The 24317-nt window shown below is 42.7% G+C and overlaps 1 protein-coding gene across 5 annotated transcripts in view; it reads right to left on the reverse strand.

The window, feature by feature from the left end:
• The window catches only part of NUDT19 (nudix hydrolase 19), a 168835-nt gene that overhangs the window by 84442 nt on the left and 60076 nt on the right, over positions 1-24317 (reverse strand). For all 5 annotated transcript variants that reach the window (XM_069216569.1, XM_069216570.1, XM_069216572.1 and 2 more), the window contains exon 2: positions 19233-20083. In XM_069216569.1, coding sequence (XP_069072670.1) covers positions 19233-19967 — 735 coding nt within the window. In that variant the 5' untranslated portion in view covers positions 19968-20083. The remainder of the gene's footprint in view (positions 1-19232; positions 20084-24317) is intronic.

Genomic DNA, 24317 nt, shown 5'->3' on the forward strand with positions numbered 1-24317 from the left:
ACACCTAGACCAATCCTGTTTCAGTCCTGAACCCCCATGTGGTGTCCCACCAGTCCTGGACCCTTGGTTCTGGTGCTAAAGGTGCCAAGATGGCCAATTTCTAAAACTGAGGACTTTGACAAAATTTGTCCAAAAAGTGCTAAGAGAACCAGGGGGAGACGTGGACCAACCAGCTCGCCTATCCACCCGAGGTACATTGCCAGTCAGGTTGACTTTGAGGCTTCTCCCGCTGCATTCTTCTCCATAGCAGCGAATCAGTTTCAGCGGTCCTTCACAAAAGGTGTATCCGACCTCATGGAACTGTCTTTGGCTGCAGCCCTCTGCTTTGGCCTGCTGGAGTTTTTTTACTTCCATTTCAGTGACTAAGTCTGAACACAGAAATCTTACCAGCAGCTTCGACTGAAGGCCATCCGTCGACAAAGCTTCCTCATCGGACACCTTCTGCAGCCTTGCCCTGCCTAACTTCACCTTCTCAGACATTCTTCATCAATAATTTTTCTAAGTCTGAAGGTAAGTGCTGACCTGCCCCAATCCACTTCTTGCATCCAAACAGCGCTCCATAGCTGTTGCTCTTAACTTTCTACTTTAACCTGGTCCAGCGCGATTAGATGTTCACTGTTGGCGCTTAGATCTTTTAGGCGCCAGATTTCACTTAAAACTTAAAAAATGCATACCTTCAGTTTTACTGATTGGAATTTTGTTGTTTCTGGTGTTAAACAATTTATTAAAATTTACTCTATTTTTCTAAATTGGTTTGGGATTTTTCTTGTGTTGTGTTTACACATTATTACTGTTTGTGTGGTACATAAATGCTATACACATTGCCTCTAAGTTAAGTCTGACTTTTTTTTGCGACAAGTTTCATAGGGTTAAGCACAGGCTAATTTAGTGACTTTTTGCGATTCAACCTGCAAGGGATTGTGGCTGTTGCTTGACCAGGGCTCACACCCCAGTCAACCAACAACCCAATTTCTTACAAAGAGTTCTAGTTACTTGAGATAACCACAACAGGAGACTTTAGATGGTCTTGGTGATTTCAAACAGTATGCATGTTTTAACTGACATTTTCACTGAACTGTAACGTTCCTTTAACGTTTGTTTTTTTCAGTGACTATATATATATATATATACATATAAAACATTACCCAGAAGCTGGGTATAGTTAGGATTGTATTTCAATAGGAAATGCCATTTTTGCATTGCTAATATTTTTTCTACCATTTGACAAATCTCCTCAAAACTTTCCAAAAGAGTTCTATGTTTTGACTAATTTGTGCATGGAAAGTTTCGGGGAGATCTGTCAAGCACGGGCTGGAAAAAAAGGCGGTGGGGGTGAAGAGGAGTCGTTATCCCCATTTATTTTTTCATATGAACTTTAAACACAACTACAGCCCAAACTGCTGAATGAATTTACACCAAATTTGTCAGTAAGCTAGATCTTGGTCCAGATCATGCTGGGCTGATGAAGACCTCAATGGTTGAAACGCACAGCCTTTGCAGGTCGATAAATTGCTTTCTTTAAACGACTGTAACAGCCTCAAGTGAATAAATAATTCTGTTGTTTGGAGTGCCGTAAATTTGGATCATTTTCCTCGCCGTATAAGATATATATATTATTATTATTTTTTTTCTTTTTTTTTTTTCCACTGAAAAAAACTAAGGTTAAAGGAAAGTTATAGTTAGGTGAAAATGTCAGTATATACTGCTTGAAATTAACAAAACCACCAAAATGTAACAGTTATAGTTATCTCAAGTAACTATAACTTGATGTACAAAAATGGGTTGTTGGTTGACTGGGGTGTGAGCCCTGGTTAAGCAACAGCCACAATCCCTTATATACAGGCAGCAATAGCTAGATAGTTATGCTTAGGTCAGCCCTTCCATTGAAGAGGCATTTTGGTTTGCTAATAAATATGGCACCATTTTACGAATCTGCACAAACTAACCAAGAAAAATGCTAATGCTAATTTAGTAGGGCATGGCAAGTTATGTGTTGAGCCGTCAAGCAAAGCCAAAACACAGAAGGAGGGGGGGAGGGAAGGGTAAAAAAAAGAATTTTCTCATTTTACTTCCTACAAAGAAAGCGGTAGAACTGAGTTACAATAAACTTGCCATGAAAATAGAACTCAAGATAAGTGCCTTTGCAAGATTTGGTGTAAACTGTTCAATAATTAGTTTTTAGAAAAGCATTTTTTGTAGGCCTCAAATTGAGCCAACCTTTTCAACAAAACTTTGGATGATAAAGATATATGGTCCGGTAATCTCCGAATGGGCCACAGAACAAAATTTAAAAAACATAAACAAATCTAATTGGTTAATGGAGCTTTTTCTCCAGTAATCTATTTTGGATCCGCAGACCCAAAAAAGGTTTAAAGACCCTGTGTTGGACCGGTTGATTTGCAACCAACTCCAAGCATTATTAAACTGGTACAAATCAATAAGTATACTCTGTAAGGAGCAATACACATAGCTGATACAGTATAACTTTTAATGAGAACAACAACACAATCACATGTTGGCAATGCTGGCTAAACAGTGGCAGGTTGTTACATATATATATTGCAATGCTAGCTCAACAACAGCAAAACAGTCACAAATACATTGTAATAGAGTAAATAAATAATACTAATATTATGAGTCAAGATAAATTCGGAGAAAAGACCCTATGTCAATGGATAACTTAGCTTTGGCAGCTACCACTGGGAAGCCCTTTCCAAACTCTCTCTCTGGGAATGGTGCAAAAGGGACAGCAGCTGTGGGGAGTGCCAAAATTGCATGCCTCCATCTGTGAGCTTCCCTGAGGGACCCTAATCCCTCTTTTGTATACACTTAAAGCTGGCTTACACAAAATATTGTTCCTTTCCTGTGTCAGTTGTTCATGTAGGGTTATCAGTATTTTCGCTAACCCAGAATACTACCGACTCCTACCAGCTGTATCTCACGCTTCTCTCTCACTAGTACTAATCAATCATCCTCCTAGGATCTTCAAGCTAATCTCAGGCTTGTTTGGGTCAGCATAACCTCAATGTTACGCCTTCCCCGAGCCACATGCATAGGCCCGGTACAGTAAACACAACACCTTGGCAGCACGTATAGTTTTGTCTATTAGAAATGGCAAAAACAAGCATCACACGATCCTCTGCTGTATCAGTGTACTAAATGGGTTTTCTGCATGCATTTTCACTCAACACTTCCTAAGCTAGTAAACCCTTTTGCATCACAATGTCTTCCTCACACTATTCCCTAAATACTACAGAGACCAGAATCTCTCTTTCTGGCTGGCTGGAACTTGAAGAAAAATGTTGCACCACTGTTACAGGATGCAGGAACGCAGGTGCTGGTAACAGGTCTGTAGACCCCTAGGATGGCTAACAATGTACCCTAGCAATGGTACAGTAATTGTTGGTCCACAGACTCCAAAACAGGTTCTGCAAGCCCTTAAAAAATATAACACATAAGAATTACAGGGCCAGGTCCTGTAGCCAACCTAAAGGCCGTGTGAAGCGCGTGCTGGCTACCCATGTTGGGTTGGATATAAGGTTTGGCCTTTCACCTCTGCATAAGATATTTCCCACTTTCTATGTTTTGAGTTTTCTTTATTAATGGAAATGGCTATCAATTACTCCTTTGTTTTAATTGTTTTATGTTTTGTGTTTCATTTTTACATTCATTGCCTTGGCTGCACAGATGTTTGGCTCTCAGGATCCACCATAAGGAATATTATGATTGGGATGAGTTGATTTACCATTAAAAAAATACTATTAGTTGAGTGATTTTCTTCTGTAGTAGACTCTGGAATGCGTCTTTGGCAACTTATGTTTCACAATCTACTAATGTGATACCTGTTTTACTAAATTATGTGGAGAGTTCAGTACTCAAATTGTTCATATTGCGAAGTTTGTGAAAATTCTTAAATCATCTCAAGTAACCATCATAACCATGAACATGTCAAGAGTTGTGTTTGTCACTAGGCATTGCACAACAGTGCAGTAGCCTCGTAAGTGGACAAAGATTCAGCTTCAGAGACATTCCCCTTCACATAGGTGTACAGGACATCCCTTCACCAATGTGAATAATTCCTCTTGTTTCAGTAACTGCTCTTGATGGGTACTGCTGATGTGACCAAATACAATAGACATAGCAGTACCACAATTATGTTTTTATACTAACAGTCATCTTTAATGTTAGAATTTACTATTATAACAATCACAATTAAGGCTTTCTAACCAATAATTTACTGTGGTTTATTCCTTTTTTTCTTTCCTCTCACATGAGAAAGCAAACAAAGCACCTCGCCTAAGAGATCTATAAAATGTTGCCTCTTTCCTGGTGATTAATTAACTTCAATGATTATTTAACTTCACATTGCTGCCTAGAATTAAAGGCCTTAAAGACTTTGAAAGGCCAGCTTGAACCCTGTCTCAGTGACAAAGATGTTAACGTTCCCAGACATTTATCATTGACAACACTTATTTTGCAATTCCTGGCAAACGGACCATGACCTTGTTGTCAAAGTCAGTAGGCAATGGACTGATCAAAGTTGATTCCATTCACAGTAATGGCTGGACCGGAGCAGAGGGTGCCCATTTTAAAAAGAGTAATGAACAATCAGGTTTATAAGAAGGAAGCAAATGTAATACTAACATAGCAATGATAAACAAGTCGGAAAAAAATCCTAATAGGATGCCAACCGTCAGGTCAGCACCTGACTCACAAGGGTCAAGGGGCCTTATTTAGAGTTTGGCAGATGCAAGACAGCAATCAAAGTAGGTGGCACTCTTGGATATATTAGAAGGCTTTGGCAGGCCTGGTGTGATTGAGTGATGGTGGGCCAGGTATCTGCCAAAGAAGATATTGTCCGCAAACAGATGTCCCTGCAACCCTCAACCCTGGCAAAATGGCGGCCAGGGTGGATTGGTATGCAATGTTGGAACAGCCAGTTTACCAAGCTAGGAACTGCTCCCAGAAGCATTTTAAGACCGGGGAAAAACGTTGGGGTTACTATGGGCTAGAGGAACTTATTCAATGAATTAGTCATAAAGTCACAATGTCTTGCTATTTGCTGTAGATTTAAGCCAGAACTGACAGTTTTGTTTATCTGTAATCAGAAATCAATAAAGTTTATTTATCAAAAAAGTAAAGTAAAGATGATCAAGACACTAGTTCAAGTACATTTTTAAATATATGTATATAACAGTGTTACCTGCATTGGAGCAGGGATGCCTGTTTCCACTGCAGCATTCATTCACCACTATCTGTCAAAGGTCCTTTCGGACCATGAGGACTGTGATGGCTGGAGCCACCTCTCCCATTTAGTCTTATTGTCCTACACAAGTCAATATGTTCCCCCAACTCAGCCATGTTGGGTCTCATCACAACCCAAAAACCCAGGGGCATTCCTAAAGCCACCAAATGCTTCCACTTGGGACATGGCCACTGGGCCACTATACTGTGTTGCAACATGCAACACAGTGCAAGAACCCGCTGACTCCCACAGACCAGAGAATGAAAGCTTTGGATACAAGGGGTGTGTCCTGGGCGTTTCAGTCTGCCTTTCTTTTGATGCCCAGGGCTAAGCCAGGAAACCACAAAAGATTGTCTCCCAGACTTGAGCAGGAGAGAGAACAAGAGGATAACGCCACACCAGAGAAACATAATCTGGATCTCCACTGTGCATACCAATATGACAAACGTGTTGATGAACTATGGTGAGCTTCTTTCACTCACAGAGTTGACTAAGTCTCGCAGCCATACAGTGTGGAAGCTTGGGTGAGCTGCCCCATCTAATTTAGTCCTGGGCACAATATGTGGATGCCTTACTGTGTTCCAAAAGAACTGTAATAGTTCTGAAAAAAACAACAATAGCTAAGCTACAATTAGTATCCCAGATCAGGTGGTGTGGGAGGCATCACAGTTAGTCAAGGGCAGGGTGGACTTTCTCTGATGTAAGCACTATTTTGATAGCCCAACAGTTACCTCAAGGAGGTGACAGGTTATAGGATGAGGTTTGTAATAGGGATCAATACCTTGCTGAGAAATCCTTTGGGGAGGGAAGATCAGCTTCTGAGATTCTCTTCTTAGTCAAGTGTCCTTTCCAAGCTACTGCAAGACTGAATGGAGGAAGTATGATAAGGGGCAGTGTCTTGTTAGTCCGCAGGGAGGCTGAGAAGTGCGACATCTGAATAGCAAAGGAAACACTGAGGCTCCAGTAACGTAGCGTTGAGATAATAAATAACTTTATTTTTCATGTGAGGTCGCAAACAAGCCCTATGCCAGCCTACAACTCTGTCCTCTTCTTCAATGGTCCTCGTCTCCCCGTACATTCCAAACTCAGCCGTCTGGATCGCATCACCAGGAACGCGAACCCAGAACACCTACGACGTTGCTTAGACACCACACCACCTCCCCCATACCAACCCTTATGCTTAAACAAACGTTTATAACTAAATACTAAAATATCCTCACAATATCAGACATCTATAATCCTACAACCTTACAAATATACAGAATTTGATTAGTACAGGCAAAAACAATCTTGTTATACACGTAAAGTTGGCATATGCAAAGCTATACATAGTCCTTCAACCGTAGCGGCTTTGTTACACTTCTCTTTGGGCGAGAACTTACAATACCTTGTGCTCTTGAGTTGGATAGAGTGTTTTGAGTGTTTGCATTAGGCTTGACACACTTTGCCACCCTATTTAAATTCCATATCTTGTGATCACTCGTCTTCACTGCATTCCTAAATACTTTTATAACCTCAAATGGACCCCTGAATTTAGACAATTTCTTTTCTCTCCTTTGAGACCTTATTTTTACGTAGTCTCCCACTCGTACCACAGTTTCCTTCACAGCCTTCCGTATATCATACTGTGTCTTCCTTTCATCTTTAATTTCCCTCCCTCCCTCCCTCCCTCTCTCTCTCTCTCTCTCCAACCTTCGATATTATCAACCTGATCATCAACTCCTTTTCTTTTCTCTATTACCCACCTCGGCTCAATTTCGCTACAAGATACCCTACACTTGAACAGTTGAAATGAAGTTACTCCTGTGGTAGAGTGTGGTGTCATTCGATACTCATGCACTTTCTTCCTCAACTCACCTTCCCACTCCGCACCTAGAACCTGTGCTAATTGTAAACTCTCCTTCAGGACTTTTATGAAGCGTTGCACAACCCAATTAGACTCTGGATGATACAGATCCGTTCTTTTGTGCACAATATCTCTTTCTCTTAAGAAAGACTCCATTGATTCAGAGACAAACTGTACTCCACTGTCCGTGAGGATCGAAGAGGGGAAACTCTCCCTCTCGAATAGCTCCTCAAGAAAGTTGATCACATCATTCGACTCGATTGAACTCACAATCTTAACTTCTGGCCATCTCGAATACATATCAATATACACAAAAACATAGCGATCAACAGACTTTAGCCTGACTGGACCCAAAATATCTAATGCAATGTCAACCCAAGGCCCAGACGCTTCTTCTCTTGTGACCATGGGTTGTGTCCTATACTTCAACGCTTTGTCCGATCGCGCACACACATGCCAATTCCTCACTTCCCTCTCCACCATCATATCTATAGCTGGCCACCAGTGCACATTTCTTATTCTTTCCTTCGTTTTAGAGATGCCCATATGGCTTGCGTGAGCCTGCTCTATAAGTTTCTTTCTCAAGCCAAGAGGTGGAACTAATTTGCTGCCTCTCATCAATACTACTCCATCTGTAACCGATAATTAATTCCTAACTTGCCAATAAGCCAACAGTTTTTGATTGTGTTCTTGCCTCGCACCTCATCCATTCATAACCCTGTCTAGTATTTCTCGTAAGGTGACATCCCTTGACATTTCTTCTTTCCACACCGACTCTTGTATCGTTCCATCAGATACCAGGCACACTTTTATATCATCATCAACAACAATGCTGGCAAAACAATCTCCTCCAACCATCTCCTCTTCGTTCCCTGTTTCTTCACACAGTCTTGAAAGACAGTCAGCCGAACATTCAATACCCCAGGCATATAGGATATCACATACTTAAACTCTTGTAAAGCTACTACACACTTCCAGATTCTATGCGAAACCAAATCAATCCCTTTCTTGGTGAGCACTTCAGTGCGCGGCCTGTGGTCAGCTATTATTCCAAATTTGTGTCCCCACAAAAACTTCCTCAGCTTCCTTACAGCGCCAAAATACTCCTAAGGCCTCCTTCTCAACCACTGAGTAGTTATTATTTACCCCTCTCAGACATCTTGATGCAAAAAGTATGGTTCTGTTTTGCCCTTGTGCTCTTTGCATCAGAACAGCACCCAGTCCCTTAGAGCTTGCATCAGTCATAACACAGTCCCATCATTTGTATCAAAACTTCCCAAATCAGCTGCTTTATTTAGACTATTCATGATGTCATGAAACTCCCTTTCACACTGTTGATTCCAACTAAACTCCGAACCCTTCTCTAACAACAACCTCGTTCAACCTGTCCTTTCTGCGAAACTTGGAACAAATTTATTGTAAAACTCTGCCATCCCTAGAAATTTCACCAACTCTTCCTTATTTTGTGGACTAGGCAATTTTGTAATTGTATCAACTAGACCCGCCTTAGGACGAATCCCCATCGCCGAAATCTCATGGCCTAAATACTCAATAGTAGGAATATTGATTTTGCATTTCTCAGATCTTAGCGTTAGTCCATTGATTCGTAACCTCTCCAAGACCTCCCTTAACCTCTCATTATGTTCTTCTAAATCAGCCCCAAAGATCAACAGGTCAACCCGGTATACCTTCACTCCCTTTGCACCCTTCAATATTTTCTCCATGGCTCTCTGAAACACATGAGGAGCTGATATCAAGCCAAACGGCATCCTGAGAAAACTTAAATGTGCCAAATGGAGTTATAAAAGTGGTAAGTTCTTGAGATGAGCTGTGTAAGATTATCTGGTGGTAGGCAGAAGTCAAATCAAGTGTAGAGAAGTGTTTCACGCCATTAAGAGAGCACAACATCTCAGTAATATTTGGGAGAGGATAATGATCTATCACTGACTTATTCAGTTCCCTGAGATCAACACACAGCCTGGCCTCCCCACTGGCCTTCCTTGCCATAATCACCGGTGCCACCCATTCCGAAGCTTCCACTTCCTGAATAATTCCATTCATGATAAGTTTATCAATCTGAACTTTCATCTAGTCTCTAACCATCAATGGAACATTCCTAAACCTTGCTGCCTTGGGTACCACTCGGGGCTTGAGTCTGATTCTATGCACATAATTCTTGAGGCAGCCCAACTCTCTGCTGAACACATCTGGGAATCTATTCACCCAACCACTTACATCTTCTGACACAGCTTGAACCGTGGAGCATCTTTAATTCTAACTGGTGGATCTTCATTTGGGTCTAGCAGGACACGCAGATCACGTTGATAAAACCAACTAATTAAAGAATCTCCCTTCACCGAAATGTATACTTTTGCTGGTATGATGCGTTCTTTAAATTCTATGTTTCCCCAAAAGTAACCTAGCAATTTGATTGGTTCACCACCATAACCTTTCGGTTGCACATCTGGCTTCAACAAGTTGACTTTCCCTTTCAATTGCTGATCATGGAATGACTTCGGTATCAATGTGATCTTTGCCCCAGAATCAAATCGACTTTTGACTGGTTTACCATTAACTATGATTGACTCTATGGGACCATCGAAAGACCTACATCTTGTTTGTAAAATTTGCACATCACCTACTGCCCCTACATCACTTGTGTCATATGCGCACACTGTAGGAGGCTGGCTTATAGTGGGTACCTAGTGGTACTTACACCTTGTACCAGGTCCAGTTATCCCGTATTAGTAGAACAGGGGTGTTCTAACAGCTTAGGCTGATAGAGGTAGCTATAGCAGAGCGGCTTAGGCTGAACTAGGAGACATGCAAAGCTCCTACTATACCACTTATATCATATAGCACTATATCACAAGAAACACAATACTCAGAGTTACTAAAAATAAAGGTACTTTGGGGGTTATTACAACTTTGGAGGAGGTGTTAATCCGTCCCAAAAGTGACGGTAAAGTGACGGATATACCACCAGCCGTATTACGAGTTCCATAGGATATAATGGACTTGTAATACGGCTGGTGGTATATCCGTCACTTTACTGTCACTTTTGGGATGGATTAACACCTCCTCCAAAGTTGTAATAACCCCCTTTATTTTAGTGACAATATGCCAAAAGTATCTCAGAGGATACCCTCCCTTAAGAGGTAAGTAATATACACAAATTATATGTACACAAACCAAAAATCAGGTAAGTAACAGTTAGAAAATTAGTGCAAACAATGTAGAATCACAATAGGATGCAATAGGTAGAAATAGGTCTGGGGCAACACAAACCATATACTCCAAAAGAGGAATGCGAACCACGAATGGACCCCAGGCCTAGTGTAGGTTGTAGAGGGTCGCTGCGACTGTTAGAAAACACTAAGGGTGTCCAAGATACCCCACCCCAAGACCCTGAAAAGTAGGATTAAAGTTACCCTACTACCCCAGAAAGACAGTAAAGTCGAGATAGGGGATTCTGCAAGGACAACAACTGTCAGCAAAACAGTGAAGACGGATTCCTGGACCTGAGGACCTGTAAAGGAAGGGGACCAAGTCCAAGAGTCACACAAGTGTCCAGGGGGGGCAGGAGCCCACTAAACCCCAGATGAAGGTGCAAAAGGGCTGCCTCCGGGTGGAAGAAGCCGAAGATTCTGCAATAACGGAAGGTGCCAGGAACCTCTCCTTTTGTCAGAAGATGTCCCACTGCGTGCTGGAGGATGCAGAGTTGTTTCCACGCAGAAAGACCGCAAACAAGCCTTGTTAGCTGGAAGAGTCGCGGTTGAGGATTTTGGGTGCTGCTGGGGCCCAGGAAGGACCAGGAGGTCGCCCCTTGGTGGAGGAGACAGAGGGGGCGCTCAGCAACTCAGAGAGCACCCACAGAAGCAGGCAGCACCCGCAGAAGTACCGGAACAGGCACTTAGAAGATCTGAGGACAGCAGTCGACTCAGAGTCACAAAGGAGGGTCCCACGACGTTGGAGTCCAACTCAGCGAGTTGGGCAATGCAGGACGGAGTCCTGGGGACCTGCGCTAGGCTGTCCACAAAGGAAGTCTTGCAAAAGTGCACAGAAGCTCGAGCAGCTGCAGATCACGCAGTACACAGGATTACTGTCTGGCGTGGGGAGGCAAGGGCTTACCTCCACCAAATTTGGACAGAAGGGCCACTGGACTGTGGGAGACACTTGGACCCAGCTCCTGTGTTCCAGGGACCATGCTCGTCAGGATGAGAGGGGACCCAGAGGACCGGTGATGCAGAAGTTTGGTGCCTGCGTTAGCAGGGGGAAGATTCCGTCGACCCACTGGAGATTTCTTTTTGGCTTCCAGTGCAGGGTGAAGGCAGACAGCTCTCAGAGCATGCACCACCAGGAAACAATCGAGAAAGCCGTCAGGATGAGGCGCTACAATGTTGCTGGTAGTCGTCTTGCTACTTTGTTGTGGTTTTGCAGGCGTCCTGGAGCAGTCAGCGGATCGATCCTTGGCAGAAGTCGAAGAGGGAAGTGCAGAGGAACTCTGGTGAGCTCTTGCATTCGTTATCTGAGGAATAGCCCAGAGGAGAGACCCTAAATAGCCCATAGAAGAGGATTGGCTACTGTGAAAGGTAAGCACCTATCAGGAGGGTTCTCTGATGCCACCTGCTGGCACAGGCCACTCAGAGCTGTCCATTGTGCCCCAACACCTCTGTATCCAAGATGGCAGATGTCTGGGACACACTGGAGGAGCTCTGGGCACCTCCCCTGGGAGGTGCTGGTCAGGGCAGTGGTCACTCCCCTTTCCTTTGTCCAGTTTCTCGCCAGAGCAGGGCTGAGGGATCCCTGAACCGGTGTAGATTGGCTTATACAGAGAGGGCACCATCTGTGCCCATCAAAGCATTTCCAGAGGCTGGGGGAGGCTACTCCTCCCCAGCCCTTCACACCTATTTCCGAAGGGAGAGGGTGTAACACCCTCTCTCAGAGGAAATTCTTTGTTCTGCCTTCCTGGGACCAGGCTGCCCAGGCCGAGGGGGGCAGAAACCTGTCTGAGGGGTTGGCAGCAGCAGTAGCTGCAGTGGAGACCCCGGAAAGCAAGTTTGGCGGTACCCGGGTTCTGTGCTAGAGACCCGGGGATGCATGGAATTGTCCCCCCAATACCAGAATGGTATAGGTGACTTATAAGTTACTTATGTGCAGTGAAAAATGGCTGTGAAAAAACGTGGACGTTATTTCACTCAGGCTGCACTGGCAGTCCTGTGTAAGAATTGTCTGAACTCCCTATGGGTGGCAAAAGAAATGCTGCAGCCCAAAGGGATCTCCTGGAACCCCAATACCCTGGGTACCTAGGTACCATATACAAGGGAATTATATGGGTGTACCAGTATGCCAATGTGAATTGGTAAATTTAGTCACTAGCCTGCAGTGACAATTTTAGAAAGCAGAGAGAGCATAAACACTGAGGTTCTGGTTAGCAGAGCCTCAGTGATACAGTTAGGCACCACACAGGGAACACATACAGGGCATACATTATGAGCACTGGGTCCTGACTAGCAGGATCCCAGTGACACATAGGCAAAAACAAACATACATATAGTAAAAATGGGGGTAACATGCCAGGCAAGATGGTACTTTCCTACACACACCACCTCCCTTACTTTCTTAGTATTACTCTTTGTCCTACAACACTTTGCAGGATGACCAGTTTTGCCACAACATTTGCAAATTATCCTCCAAGCGGGACACTCTTTGTTGTTGGCCATGTGACCAACACCCCCACACCTGAAACCTTTCCCCACAAAGGTTGTTTTCAATTTCATACATTCACTACTACTTCGACTGTCATCATACATCATTGTGCTGCTCTGTACTGCTTTTACAGTAATACCTTCTTCCTTTCCAATTGTGTCAGTGCTAGCACTGTCTTTACAAAGTACTTCAACACATTTTCTCGAGTGCTCGCATGCTTTTCCTACAACCAAAATTTCTTCTAGAGATGGATTGTCCTTATGCCACATGCTCTCTTTTGCCTTCTCTAACGAGAAGCCTAACATAAACTGATCCCTCAATTGTTCTTTGTAGGAGTTCCTGAACATGCAAATCGAAGCAGGTTTCTGTAGCTCTGTTATATACCTATCTGCTGTTTCACCTTGACGTTGCATCCTTTTCCCAAATTGGTACCGTTCGAGAAGAGTGCTCACTTTGGGCAAGAAGGGCAAGTCAAGTTTTTTTATACATATTACAAATTCATTGAGACCTGTTGAATCTCCATCCGATAGATCTGGCAAATTTTCAAGGACCTCCTGGTCTTCTGTGCCCAGATATTGCATTAATAAAGAGGTTTTCCTTTCCACGCTGAGAGAAGTTCAACATACTCTGGCATAATTGTTAAAAGCTTTTTTCCACTTCTGCCAAGGTATTGGCGGATCACCAGGAGATGATAGAAAAAATGGGGCAGCAGACACATTTTGCATTTTGACACCACCAAGCGTAAATAGTCCCCAGATAAAGTTTCTTTATGAGATGTACACTGGTGATAATTAATATTTACCAAAGTAAAAAATTCACAGTGAGCCAGAGATGGATATCGGAAAATAACACTGTTGGTGTGCGTATCACCGTATGAAACGCACAGTAAAACGTTTTTCCACACAACTGTTACTTTGGTGTACGTATCACTGCAAGACACGAACCGTAGATTGTCTCATCTAGACATCCGATTCTCGAGCATCGGGTACTGTTTGTTGACCTCCTGTCGTCAAGGAGACCAATTGTATGCAACGTGCAGCCGCTCCGGTGTCACATACTGTTTGTTGACCTCCCATTGTCAATGAGAACAAGCGTATGCGAAACGCAGCCGTTTGAGGCTTAAACACACAATGTGATGACGCCAGAAGGTGCGTGTGACCCTGGAGCAATCTTGCACAACGTGATGAGGCCAGATGGTGCTCGTGCCCCTGGAGCAATCTCGTGCACAAACCGTTTTCTGGAGAGCGTTCTCTGGCACAGAGTAGCCCCGTTTAAAGGTAAAAGACACAAAGTACCTTTTAAATATACAAAGCGTTTCTCCAGGCATTCTGCTCTTCAGAATAGCGATCTGTCGTAGAGGTATGTTGTGTTGTTAGGGCTTTTCCTTTGCTCATGCCGTCTGCAAGTCGCTCGTCGCCAATGAGAATTGTGACATCTGAATAGCAAAGGAAACACTCAGGCTCCAGTAGCTTTGAGATAATACATATGTTTATTCTTCATGTGAGATCGCAAACAAGCCCTATGCCAGCCTCCAACTCTGTCCCCTTCTTCAACGGTCCTCATCTCCCCGTACATTCCAAACTCAGCGTTCTGGATCGCATCCCCAGTGAACCCAGAACACCTACAACGTTGCTTAGATACCACAGAGGCACTTACCCCAGCACATCTATCCAGCTAGGAAATGTATGTAAGGATGCAAAGACTTGATGCTTGATGATATTCTTTATTATAACCAAGTTGCCTCTAGCTTTGCTGAGTTCTCTGTGACCACTATTCCTTCCCTTATTTCATATCGACACATTCCATCCTTACATTCCACATTCCCTTCTGCCACTGCATTGTTAACACTCGATCCACTCTACAAATCTCTCTCCTTTACATAAACGAAATAAAACACTGCACTGCTAACATGCTATCCACTCTACATATATTCCTCCTTTACATAAACAAAATAAACAACCTAAATGAAATAGTCTAGATAAACATACATTAAGACTACAACAGTACATAGGAATTCATATAACATTAACAAAAATGCCAGAAGGGATAACCAATATCAATGCAGAATTTATATGGGTACTGTTGTGTCTTACCCAGCTTAGTTAACCACCAATGACTGTCACACACAGAGCTGTACGTCACATGTGTTTATTCTTCTGCGTGTACCTATGAACTCCAACATTCTAAACCTAGCTTTCATTGCATTCTATTCTAGAGATTACGTCACACTGATATGGTGTTCGTTAGAGGCCAGAAAGTTTCTGTCCTAAAACATGCAAGACACTACAGGTACAAAAGAGTCTTCACCTGTCCTGATCACACATAACATATCCAGCTCTGATCAACTCCCTCTGGACACTGTTCCTTCCCTCATTTCATATTAACATATTCAATCCTTACATTCCACATTCTCCTCTGTAATTGCACTGCTAACATTATATCCATTCTACAATCTGTTTTCCTAGCTGCCTGAAAACCTAGTGCCTATTAGTCCACAGATCAACCAGCTTGTCAACAGATACTGCTTAAACAAGCTTGAAAGACCTTGTGGGCCATTTAGACCTAGAAAAACTTTGCCAGGTGAGATGGTCACTAGTTATTTTAGAATCGAAATAATGGTACAGCATTCAGTTTAAAATGTACTTATGGGCTACTCTTGATTAGTCTTCTGCTTGCAATCATAGCTTTTCTTCTACTGTAAGTTGACTGCTGGGGTTAAGACTATTTTCCCTGAGTTATCAAAGGGCAGCAAGCTACTTCTGGGGTGACTGGGCCTCCACATTTACAATATAAAGCCACCTTATCAGTCCCAAAACTAGTATCTTTTGATGAAACTTACAGTCGCAGTACTCAGCCTACTCCAACCTCTTCCTCATCAACATTCAAGGAGTAGGGGTTAACTCCATCTTTCCCTCTACAAATGCAGGCTTTTCCTTTGAATAAAGGACTGACTGGCCATCCCTGCATTCTGTTTCGTGACATGTATCCTACTGCATGGTCTGCTTTCATGCAGCCAACACTTTGGTCACTAACTTCATCTGCACCGTTACACAACTGTGCCACCATACTTATGCATTTTGATGCTTTTTAGTTCTCATTCTGTGCAAAGGCTTACTGGGTCTGTTTCCTAGTAACTTTTTGTTGGACCAAGTGACACACAGATTCCTAGACAAGGCCAGTCTGTATATCAGAATATTTGTTTCCTAACCTAATTTCCCCCCAGTAAGTCGAGTAATACAGATTTGCTCTTTATAATCTACTGTTATAACTATTAATGCTGTGGCATTGAAAATATATTTGAGCCAATAAGAGGTGGTATTTAGAGTCTGGCCTCTGCTGGGTGATTTCGCATTACTGCACAAATGTTAAACTTTGAATTCTGGTTTTGGTTAAATACTTTTTATTAAAACAAGGGGCCTGATTACAACTTTGGAGGAGGTGTTAATCCGTCCCAAAAGTGACGGTAAAGTGACGGATATACCACCAGCCGCATTACGAGTCCATTATATCCTATAGAACTCGTTATACGGCTGGTGGTCTATCTGTCACATTTGGGACGGATTAACACCTCCTCCAAAGTTGTAATCAGGCCCAAAGACTTGTGAAAAAAAATGTAATTAACACTATTTACTGATGCGCAGAGAGTAATATGCTATTTATTGTCGTTATTGAAGGAGGTGATAATCATCATGACCTACTCGAGGCTTCACCTCTCGAGTCATAGTGCTTCCGCACACTGAATAATTGTATGACATAGCATGTTATACTATGTACATCTGATATTCTACTATTTATTTAAAGAAGTTGCTATAATTCCTTTATTCTGTGTAATTGTTTGTGTTATTTAGGATAAAAGGCACAATGACCTATGGTTGTTCACCTGCAGACCTCCTGCCCACAGCCTTGTAATTGTTTAGCCCACGTTCAATCAAGGTAGTCTGCAGCACTTTGATGTGGCACACCCACCGCCCTACGGACCCCAAGGCCAAGTAGCCCTATTTCCTGTGCTCCCTGAGGCACCTTGCTTCTGTATGCCAATTCCAAACTCTAATGCAGACCCCTACAGTGGAAAGGGGTCTTGCCACCAACAAGGTTAATTTTCTACATACTAATTATATAAAACTGATAAAAATGTCATGAAGGTCAAACCTAGATGTATAGGACGTTATCCAACTTTCTATGCTTTTCACACTTCAAGGAAGCATGATTTAATTATGATGTTAAGAGTTTGCTTGAAACTTGGAAACGGCACATAAAGCTAGATTAAAACGTCACATGTAATTTGGCATTTGTTTATCACCTTTTTTGTTTGCAATGTGCTTGCTATTTATGCCACATAAAGAATCTGAGGCACAGTAAATGAATTATCCTAAAGTAATTTTAGAAAAGACGTTCCTTCCACAAAGTTACTTTCACACATATCTGTTTTTTTGTGGCTAGGGTGACCAACTTTTTGCAGAACGTGCCTATTAATAAGGACTGTGTCATATGTCCGCTAGTGAACTGGAATTTAACAGTAGCCCTGAAAAAAAAATGTTTTTCCAGCACCATAATGTAGGGAGTGATGGTAACGAGTGAGCCCGACCGTCTCAATGAGGATTTGAGGAGCAAATAATATAGCTGTCAACAAGAAAATGATGTTTGTTCCTTTAGAGTTGACAGTTTGGCTGTTGTCTGATGATTTCTCCTTCACCCCTGAAATCGACCACTTGGTCCTCAGCCTACCAGGGGATTACCCTAAACCCCATATAGTCAGCAAAGCCCCACCTACGTCCAAATCCTGCTGATATGGAATGCGGGAAACTGCCCATTCCGCTGTTCTTGTGCTAACATGGAGCCTCTGCAGTTACAAAGACCCTGGCTCCTCAGTCTTCTGCTGCTGGGTGCCGAACAGTGTACAGCTGTTATTCGCCAAAAGAAAGATTACTTTCATTTAGGCCAAGAAAAATCTCCCCGAGTGGCTGATGCTGAATTGGGATATAAAAATAAGCACAAGCGCTTGTCAAAAGATGATCAGCAATAGCTCCACTAGGTGAACATGTAAAGAGTTCTTGTCCGTTTTATATGTATGTTGAAAAGCATTTACCCATATGAAAAAGTAACATTCCACCTTATGTATGGCAGACGTTGGAACTGAAAGAGATGGAGAGATGGGGCGATTGAAAGTGTTGGAAAGGAAGGGGAGAAATAGAGGGATACAAAAAAGGATATTGTGGCAGTCAGAGGCGGATATTGGAAAAGTGTGTAGAAAGTGAACGGATGGCTCAATAAGTTGAATGTATGTTGCCGAAACATGCGGTGATCAACAATCAAAAGTCTGAATCCCAGACAAAACTGTCTCAGCCTTCCTTTTTCCGAAGGTCTTTAAATTGATATGATTAAATTGCATAGTAGTACCACCTGCTACTTGGCATAAGTGTGGCATAAAGTGCTATAGGAAAGCCACTTTATTTACTTTTAGTAAGAAAAAATTAAAGAGAGAGACCAATGTATATAGAGCCATGGAGACAAGAAGGGAGATGAAAATATGGAGAGACGGTAAGGTGACCAGGTACCCTAAATTGCCGTGACAGTCGCGTTTTTCTATCATCTGCCCTGGCAAAATTAACTAAAATCACAACATATCCTGGTTTTTACAGACGGCCGGCTAAAAACGGAGATTGGCAAGCTTTTATGTGTGTCCCAACGCAGGATTAGTTATCAGTTTTATCAGAAATCAATGTAACTAACCAATATGATACTTTATGTAAAAGCTGCATTTGACTGATTCCCCTTAGTGCCTTGTTGTCGTTGTTTTCTATATTGGCGATTGTTGTCGTTTACGTCATTCTGGGCCCTTCGGTTGTTGTGAAACTGTAGTCCTATATCTACGTTTGTGAAACTACCTGGTTTTTGTTTTTCAGAATCTGGTAACCCTAAAACAGAAAGGAAGGAAGATAATATGTGAGGGACTGGGAAAGAGAGAGGAAAGAAAACTGATTTATAGGAGGCAGGAGAAAGAGACAAGTATGGGATCGATTAGGAAAAGAATGTCTGAAATGACAACCGGTCACAGTAGGAAGAGGAAGACTTCAAGGAGTAAGAAGAGGACAGTAGAGACTGAGAGTAAGAACAGTGGGAGACATGGACAATATCCAACACACATTAACTTATTGGAGTAAGAACGTTACTGACCTGATGTGCTTTACTGGGCACCATTTGACGCAAATGTTAAAAAAAAATTGCTTGAGGGAAATGGAGTATCTAGATAGGACCCACAATGTAATTTTCCTGGGTTTCTGAATGCCCGAATGCTTTGTTGCAAACTGTGTGCAGATTCTGCCAAACTGTATTGAAAATTGTCCATCCTATTTAAGGATGCTACAGATAGAAGATGTGGCATTCAAACTGCTTCTGAAAGACAGTTACTAATAAGTAGGAAAGAACATTTACCTGAAAGGAAGTAACTTCTTTCTGATCATCAAGTGTGTACGGCCGGTCTTGCAGACAGCACATAAAGAAGGCGGTGTCATATCTCCTGGTCATCACACTTCTTCCAGAAACGGGGGTTAGCCAGTTGGACCACTCATGCAAAGCCCAGATGTTCGGCATGCAATGCAGCTCATGACACATCTGTATAAATTGGGAAGGATTTTCTTGAATCCTCAGTCTCCATGTACTGATTTTATCGTCATCGAGATGCACCGCCCTTGTCACTTCCTGAGTGGGAGTTATCTCACTGTCTTTAGGAAGAACAAGCAAAATACCGGATTCTTCAAAGGTTTCCCGAATTGCACAGATGCGGAAAGCTACCTCTCCTGGAATCGGCGACCCAAATTTTGTTCTGTCTGTGGCAAATATTGGAGCTCTTGTACTGGGATGCTGCTTAACCAAACCCAGTCCAAAGTTTGGGCTCTTCTTGTAATTACTAAAGACTTCAATCCATTCACTGGAAAAATCGGAAGAGTCTATAAGGCCACCTGGAAATACGTGAGCATTGGGCATGAAACTGCTTGTCTTGCTTCTCTTAAGTAGAAGCACTTCATAATCATAGGCACTTCTCAGAGGCCAGCTGGGACCCTTCTCCTCTAGGTGGCGCAAGGGAGTCTTTTTTAAAGCTGTATTTCCATTTCTAGCAGCTAAAATCAGCGTCGCAGCTTCTCTCCAGTGCTTTAATGCTTGGTTCATTGTGGGTGGAGTAATATTCAATAAGCCAACAGATCTCAGCTTGCATATACGATTATATTTCTTTCCGTTACTGGTCCTGATTCATGACTTGGTTTGTTTGCAGCACAGGATGCTTTCTGCAGATATACACAAACAAAGAAAAAAGATGATATTATTTGTCATACATGGTCATTTATCATGTCACACTCACTATTGTAAAAAGATATGTTCAGGGATTTCTCATTAGGGAGAGTAGTAGTAGACAAAAGTTTATTAAGACGTTTGCCAGTAAACCTAAATATCCACACCGTTAAAAGCATATAGCAATCATATAAACCATCATCCTAACATAACATCATTAAAGACTAACCTGTGATGTTTAATCAGTATTAGAAAACATGTAATGCTTACTGCAACATCAAAAATGCATACTTGCCAAAATTGCAATTGCTTTGTACCTTGACCAAATCTGAAATTTAAAACAAACTGGTTTTCAAAATGTTCTATAAGCGAAAAAATAATAAGGGCAATCAAAAAGGACGAGGGCAATAAAAAAACATTTTTTGAAAAACATTTTTACATTCCAATATTATCCTTAGTTCTACTATATCATTTCCAGTGGAGAAAATAATTGAGTTACAACTATGGCGCATTTTTGGTTGGAATCTGTCAAATAGGAAAAAACCTCGGTCTGACCGAGGGTGTTGATAGTAAACATTATGGAGGGTTTCTTAGAAAGATATTAGGTAGGCTGAGCATGCGCTTTTACACTACACTCTCTACAGCCTCCCAGAGGTTCCTGGCTTCTAGCACCAAATCCTCTGCTCCATACAGGCCAGTGGCAGGATTTTACTTTAGAAATCTTTCATAAGAGGAGCTAATAAGAAACACCTATATATATGGCTGAATTTCACTAAACGCCCTGTTTGTAACAGGGTCTTGCCTTTGTTCTTTTCATATAGTCGACCCATTTCTGTTTTTTTACAAAACAGCAAGCATAGGTATTTATATGAAGTAACCACCTCAATTTGCTTTTCATCCGAAAACATTTTGGCTTAGTTACCTTAATGAGAGTAAACACAGTTTAAGTACACACCCAAGTTGGCCTCTGTCTCAAATAAATACTCCTTTTGACACTGGATATTTATCTCCACAATATGATCTACGATTTCTCTTACACAGGGGGTAAGGGAGGACGTGTGGTTCGACAATACACATTTTCACGAGAAAATACCCTTCTACTGCTGATCATGAACAATCCTGCTAAATCGGTAACTCAGATACACTTCAGATTCCACACTGTAGTATCAGCCCACTCAACGAATACCTTGGTGGCAATGCCAGACTCTGATCTGGAGACTAAGCACAGGCTTCAGCTATAGTTATCAACAAATCCCTGGATCTTTCCTCCATTCGCACAGTAAAGTGCGCAACAGAATCATAAGTGCTCACCTTGAGTGGGCAGCACAGTAGCCACATCAAGACATTACAGTGCAGATCAGAGTATTCATTCCCACAATTTGTACAGTTTATATATACAAAGGTTGAATTCCATGCAGATTCAGGTTAAGGTCTCCGTGCCACGGAGTCTAGAAAACATGCGCCCAAACGTGGCGTTTCTGGTGAAAGACAGGGTGCAAATTACAAAGAACACATTTCCGAGATAGGAGTAAACATTACTTTATATTTTCCAGTTACAAGAAAACAATTCATACATTCAGATGTATGCAGAGTTACCAAAAGAGTGCTAGTGGAATGTGCCACTAAACTGTCCAGGTCCAGCAAGTCCCGAAGCTGAACAGGACAGCTCAGAGATAACAGTACTCATGGGGCCCCGGTTATGATCTACATAGCTCTCAAGTTGAATCTGTCAGATAAACAGGAATGACCTTTAAACTAAAATGCAACTATCAAGTCTCTTGGCAGAGTCTAAAGTCTCACCCCATCTTCTGCTAGTAGGAACTGGCACACTCTTGAAGTCAATCATTTGCACAAAACATGGAACAGGTGCTGCAGCAAGGCAAAGACTAAATGAGACCATGCCAAATGTACCAGCCTGATGAGTAAATAAGTAAAAACAAGAGCAGTATTTTGGCTCGACCCATATATAGGTCACTGTTATAATGGAGCATTACTTTTCTGCACATACTCACTCCGGCTGTGAACAAATGTCCACAATCTTTCATGCTGACATGGATTACCATGCCTATAACACCTTCACCGACCCATTACATCACTCTAGACAATCTATTCCAACATGTTATTTCTTTGTATCTTTCCAAGACAGTAGTTACTTTCTCTACCATATGAGCAAACAAGGGCATAGCCTGTTTATACGCCTTGATCGCGTAATGTGTTCACGGTCCCTTGCACCAAATATCCAGGCTGCAGGCTACTTAGGCCTGGTGATCTCAGATCATGATGCGCACACTGTGGACATTTCCTGGGGAGCTTCAAACCCCTCCCCCTCAGTCCGTACATGGCGCTTATCCCGCGACTGCCTAGACGACCCAGCTTTCTGCGAATCTCAAAGAACTCATATCCGTCACTATTTCGCAGAGAACTGCCTCAAACAGACTACTCGAATAGGACGCCTTCAAGGTCATCACTCGAGAAATATGCATTCAAGAGGTCGTGGGAGAAATCCGCACCCTAGAAAGGAAACTCGTTGCAGTGGAGAAGCATTTGCTGGAGCGTCAGGCAAAACAAGACATTTCTTGGTGCCCAGCATCGGCAGAGATCAAACGCAACCATGCCTCCCTTTTAGAATGTCTACACTGTGTTAACCTTACAGCATACATATCCAGGTCGCATCTGGAGGGAGATAAATCTGGGAGGCTCCAACACGGGCCAAATCCTTAATGCCCACAATGCTATACTAGCTGAGTTTCGAAACTTTTATTCCATCATTTACAAGGCGCCTCACTACGACAGACCAGGGACTATGAACCAATTCTTTTCACACCTTGAAATACCTAGTGTCGATGCCACCACGCCCCAGACTTTAGACGCAATTATCAAGCCTGGGGATTTGAAACAGGCAATCCAAGACATAGCCAGGGGTAAAAATCCAGGTCTAGATGGCCTCACAGTTGAATATTACAGCTCTTTCGCAGACACTAGCACCACGACTAGCGACCCTTATGACAAAGCGCTGAAGGAGGGTGTTCTCCCTCTCTCGATGCAGGAATTGCACCTAGTACCCCTCCTTAAGCCCCACTGAGATAGGACAGAGGCAGCTTCTTTTCACCCCATAGTCATACTGGGGACGGACTACAAGATTTTGGAGAAAATACTCTCGATGTGCTATGCCCAGGTCCTGCCAGATCTTATCCATCCTGACCAGAATGGGTTTGTCCCCCGACTAGTACCTTCCACAACTTTAGACAACTTTTTCATGTACAGGATCAGGTGCAGGGAGTTTATCCCCATGTGGCCAGCCTGGTGCTGGATGTCGAAAGGGCGTTTAAATGTCGATTGGACCTATCTCTTCACTGAGCTTGAACGCATGGGCATAGGGAAACAATTATTGGCCTATACAAAATTATTATACCAACAACCCACATCCTCAGTCAGGATGGGACGCTTTATCTCTGATCTCTTCCTGGTAAGCATGGCACCTGCCAGGGGTGCCCATTTTCACCCCTCTTATTTGCAATGGCAATGGAACCCCTCGCCTTTAGACTCCATCACGAGGGCTCAGGCTGGGGTATTCCCCTTGAAGATGCAACCCATGTCATTTCCTTATATGTAGATAATGTTTTATTATATATCTGTGACATGAGGCTCCACCTCGATTCCATTCAAACCAAACTAAGGCAATTTGCAGATATCTTCAGACTGAGAGTGAACCTGAAGAAGTCCTCCATTTACCTGCTCCATGACAACTTACCCCTTTACAGTTACAATAGACGGCCCCTCCCTAAGCACTGGCCTATCCCCACATAGTTTCTAAAAATGAGAGATTTAAAAACATCCAGTTCCACATCCTACACCAGACCTATCTCCCTCCTGCATAACTCAACAAACATTTTACTACGGCCCATTTAGTCTGTCCTAGATGCCAAGCAGCCGCTGCACATTTGCAACATATGTTGTGGTCATGCCCTACACTTCAGGGATAGTGGAGCGGTGTCTATTCCACTCTGCAAGAGGTCACAGAACTCAATGACCTTCAGTTTTGGGAGGCCTGTGTGCTCAGCATCTTTAAGCAGAGAAAACAACATGCTGTATGTGTACGGTTTCCAATCTAGCCATCCTCCTTGCTGAAAGGACTCTTACACTACACTGGAAGGACCCACTGGTTCAACCCCCATGGGCTTGGGAGGGTGCAGTTAAAACAAGCATTTGCAATGCAATATGTCTCGCATT

This window comes from Pleurodeles waltl, chromosome 12, assembly GCF_031143425.1.
Source record: "Pleurodeles waltl isolate 20211129_DDA chromosome 12, aPleWal1.hap1.20221129, whole genome shotgun sequence".
In the NCBI taxonomy this organism is placed as follows: Eukaryota; Metazoa; Chordata; class Amphibia; order Caudata; family Salamandridae; genus Pleurodeles; species Pleurodeles waltl.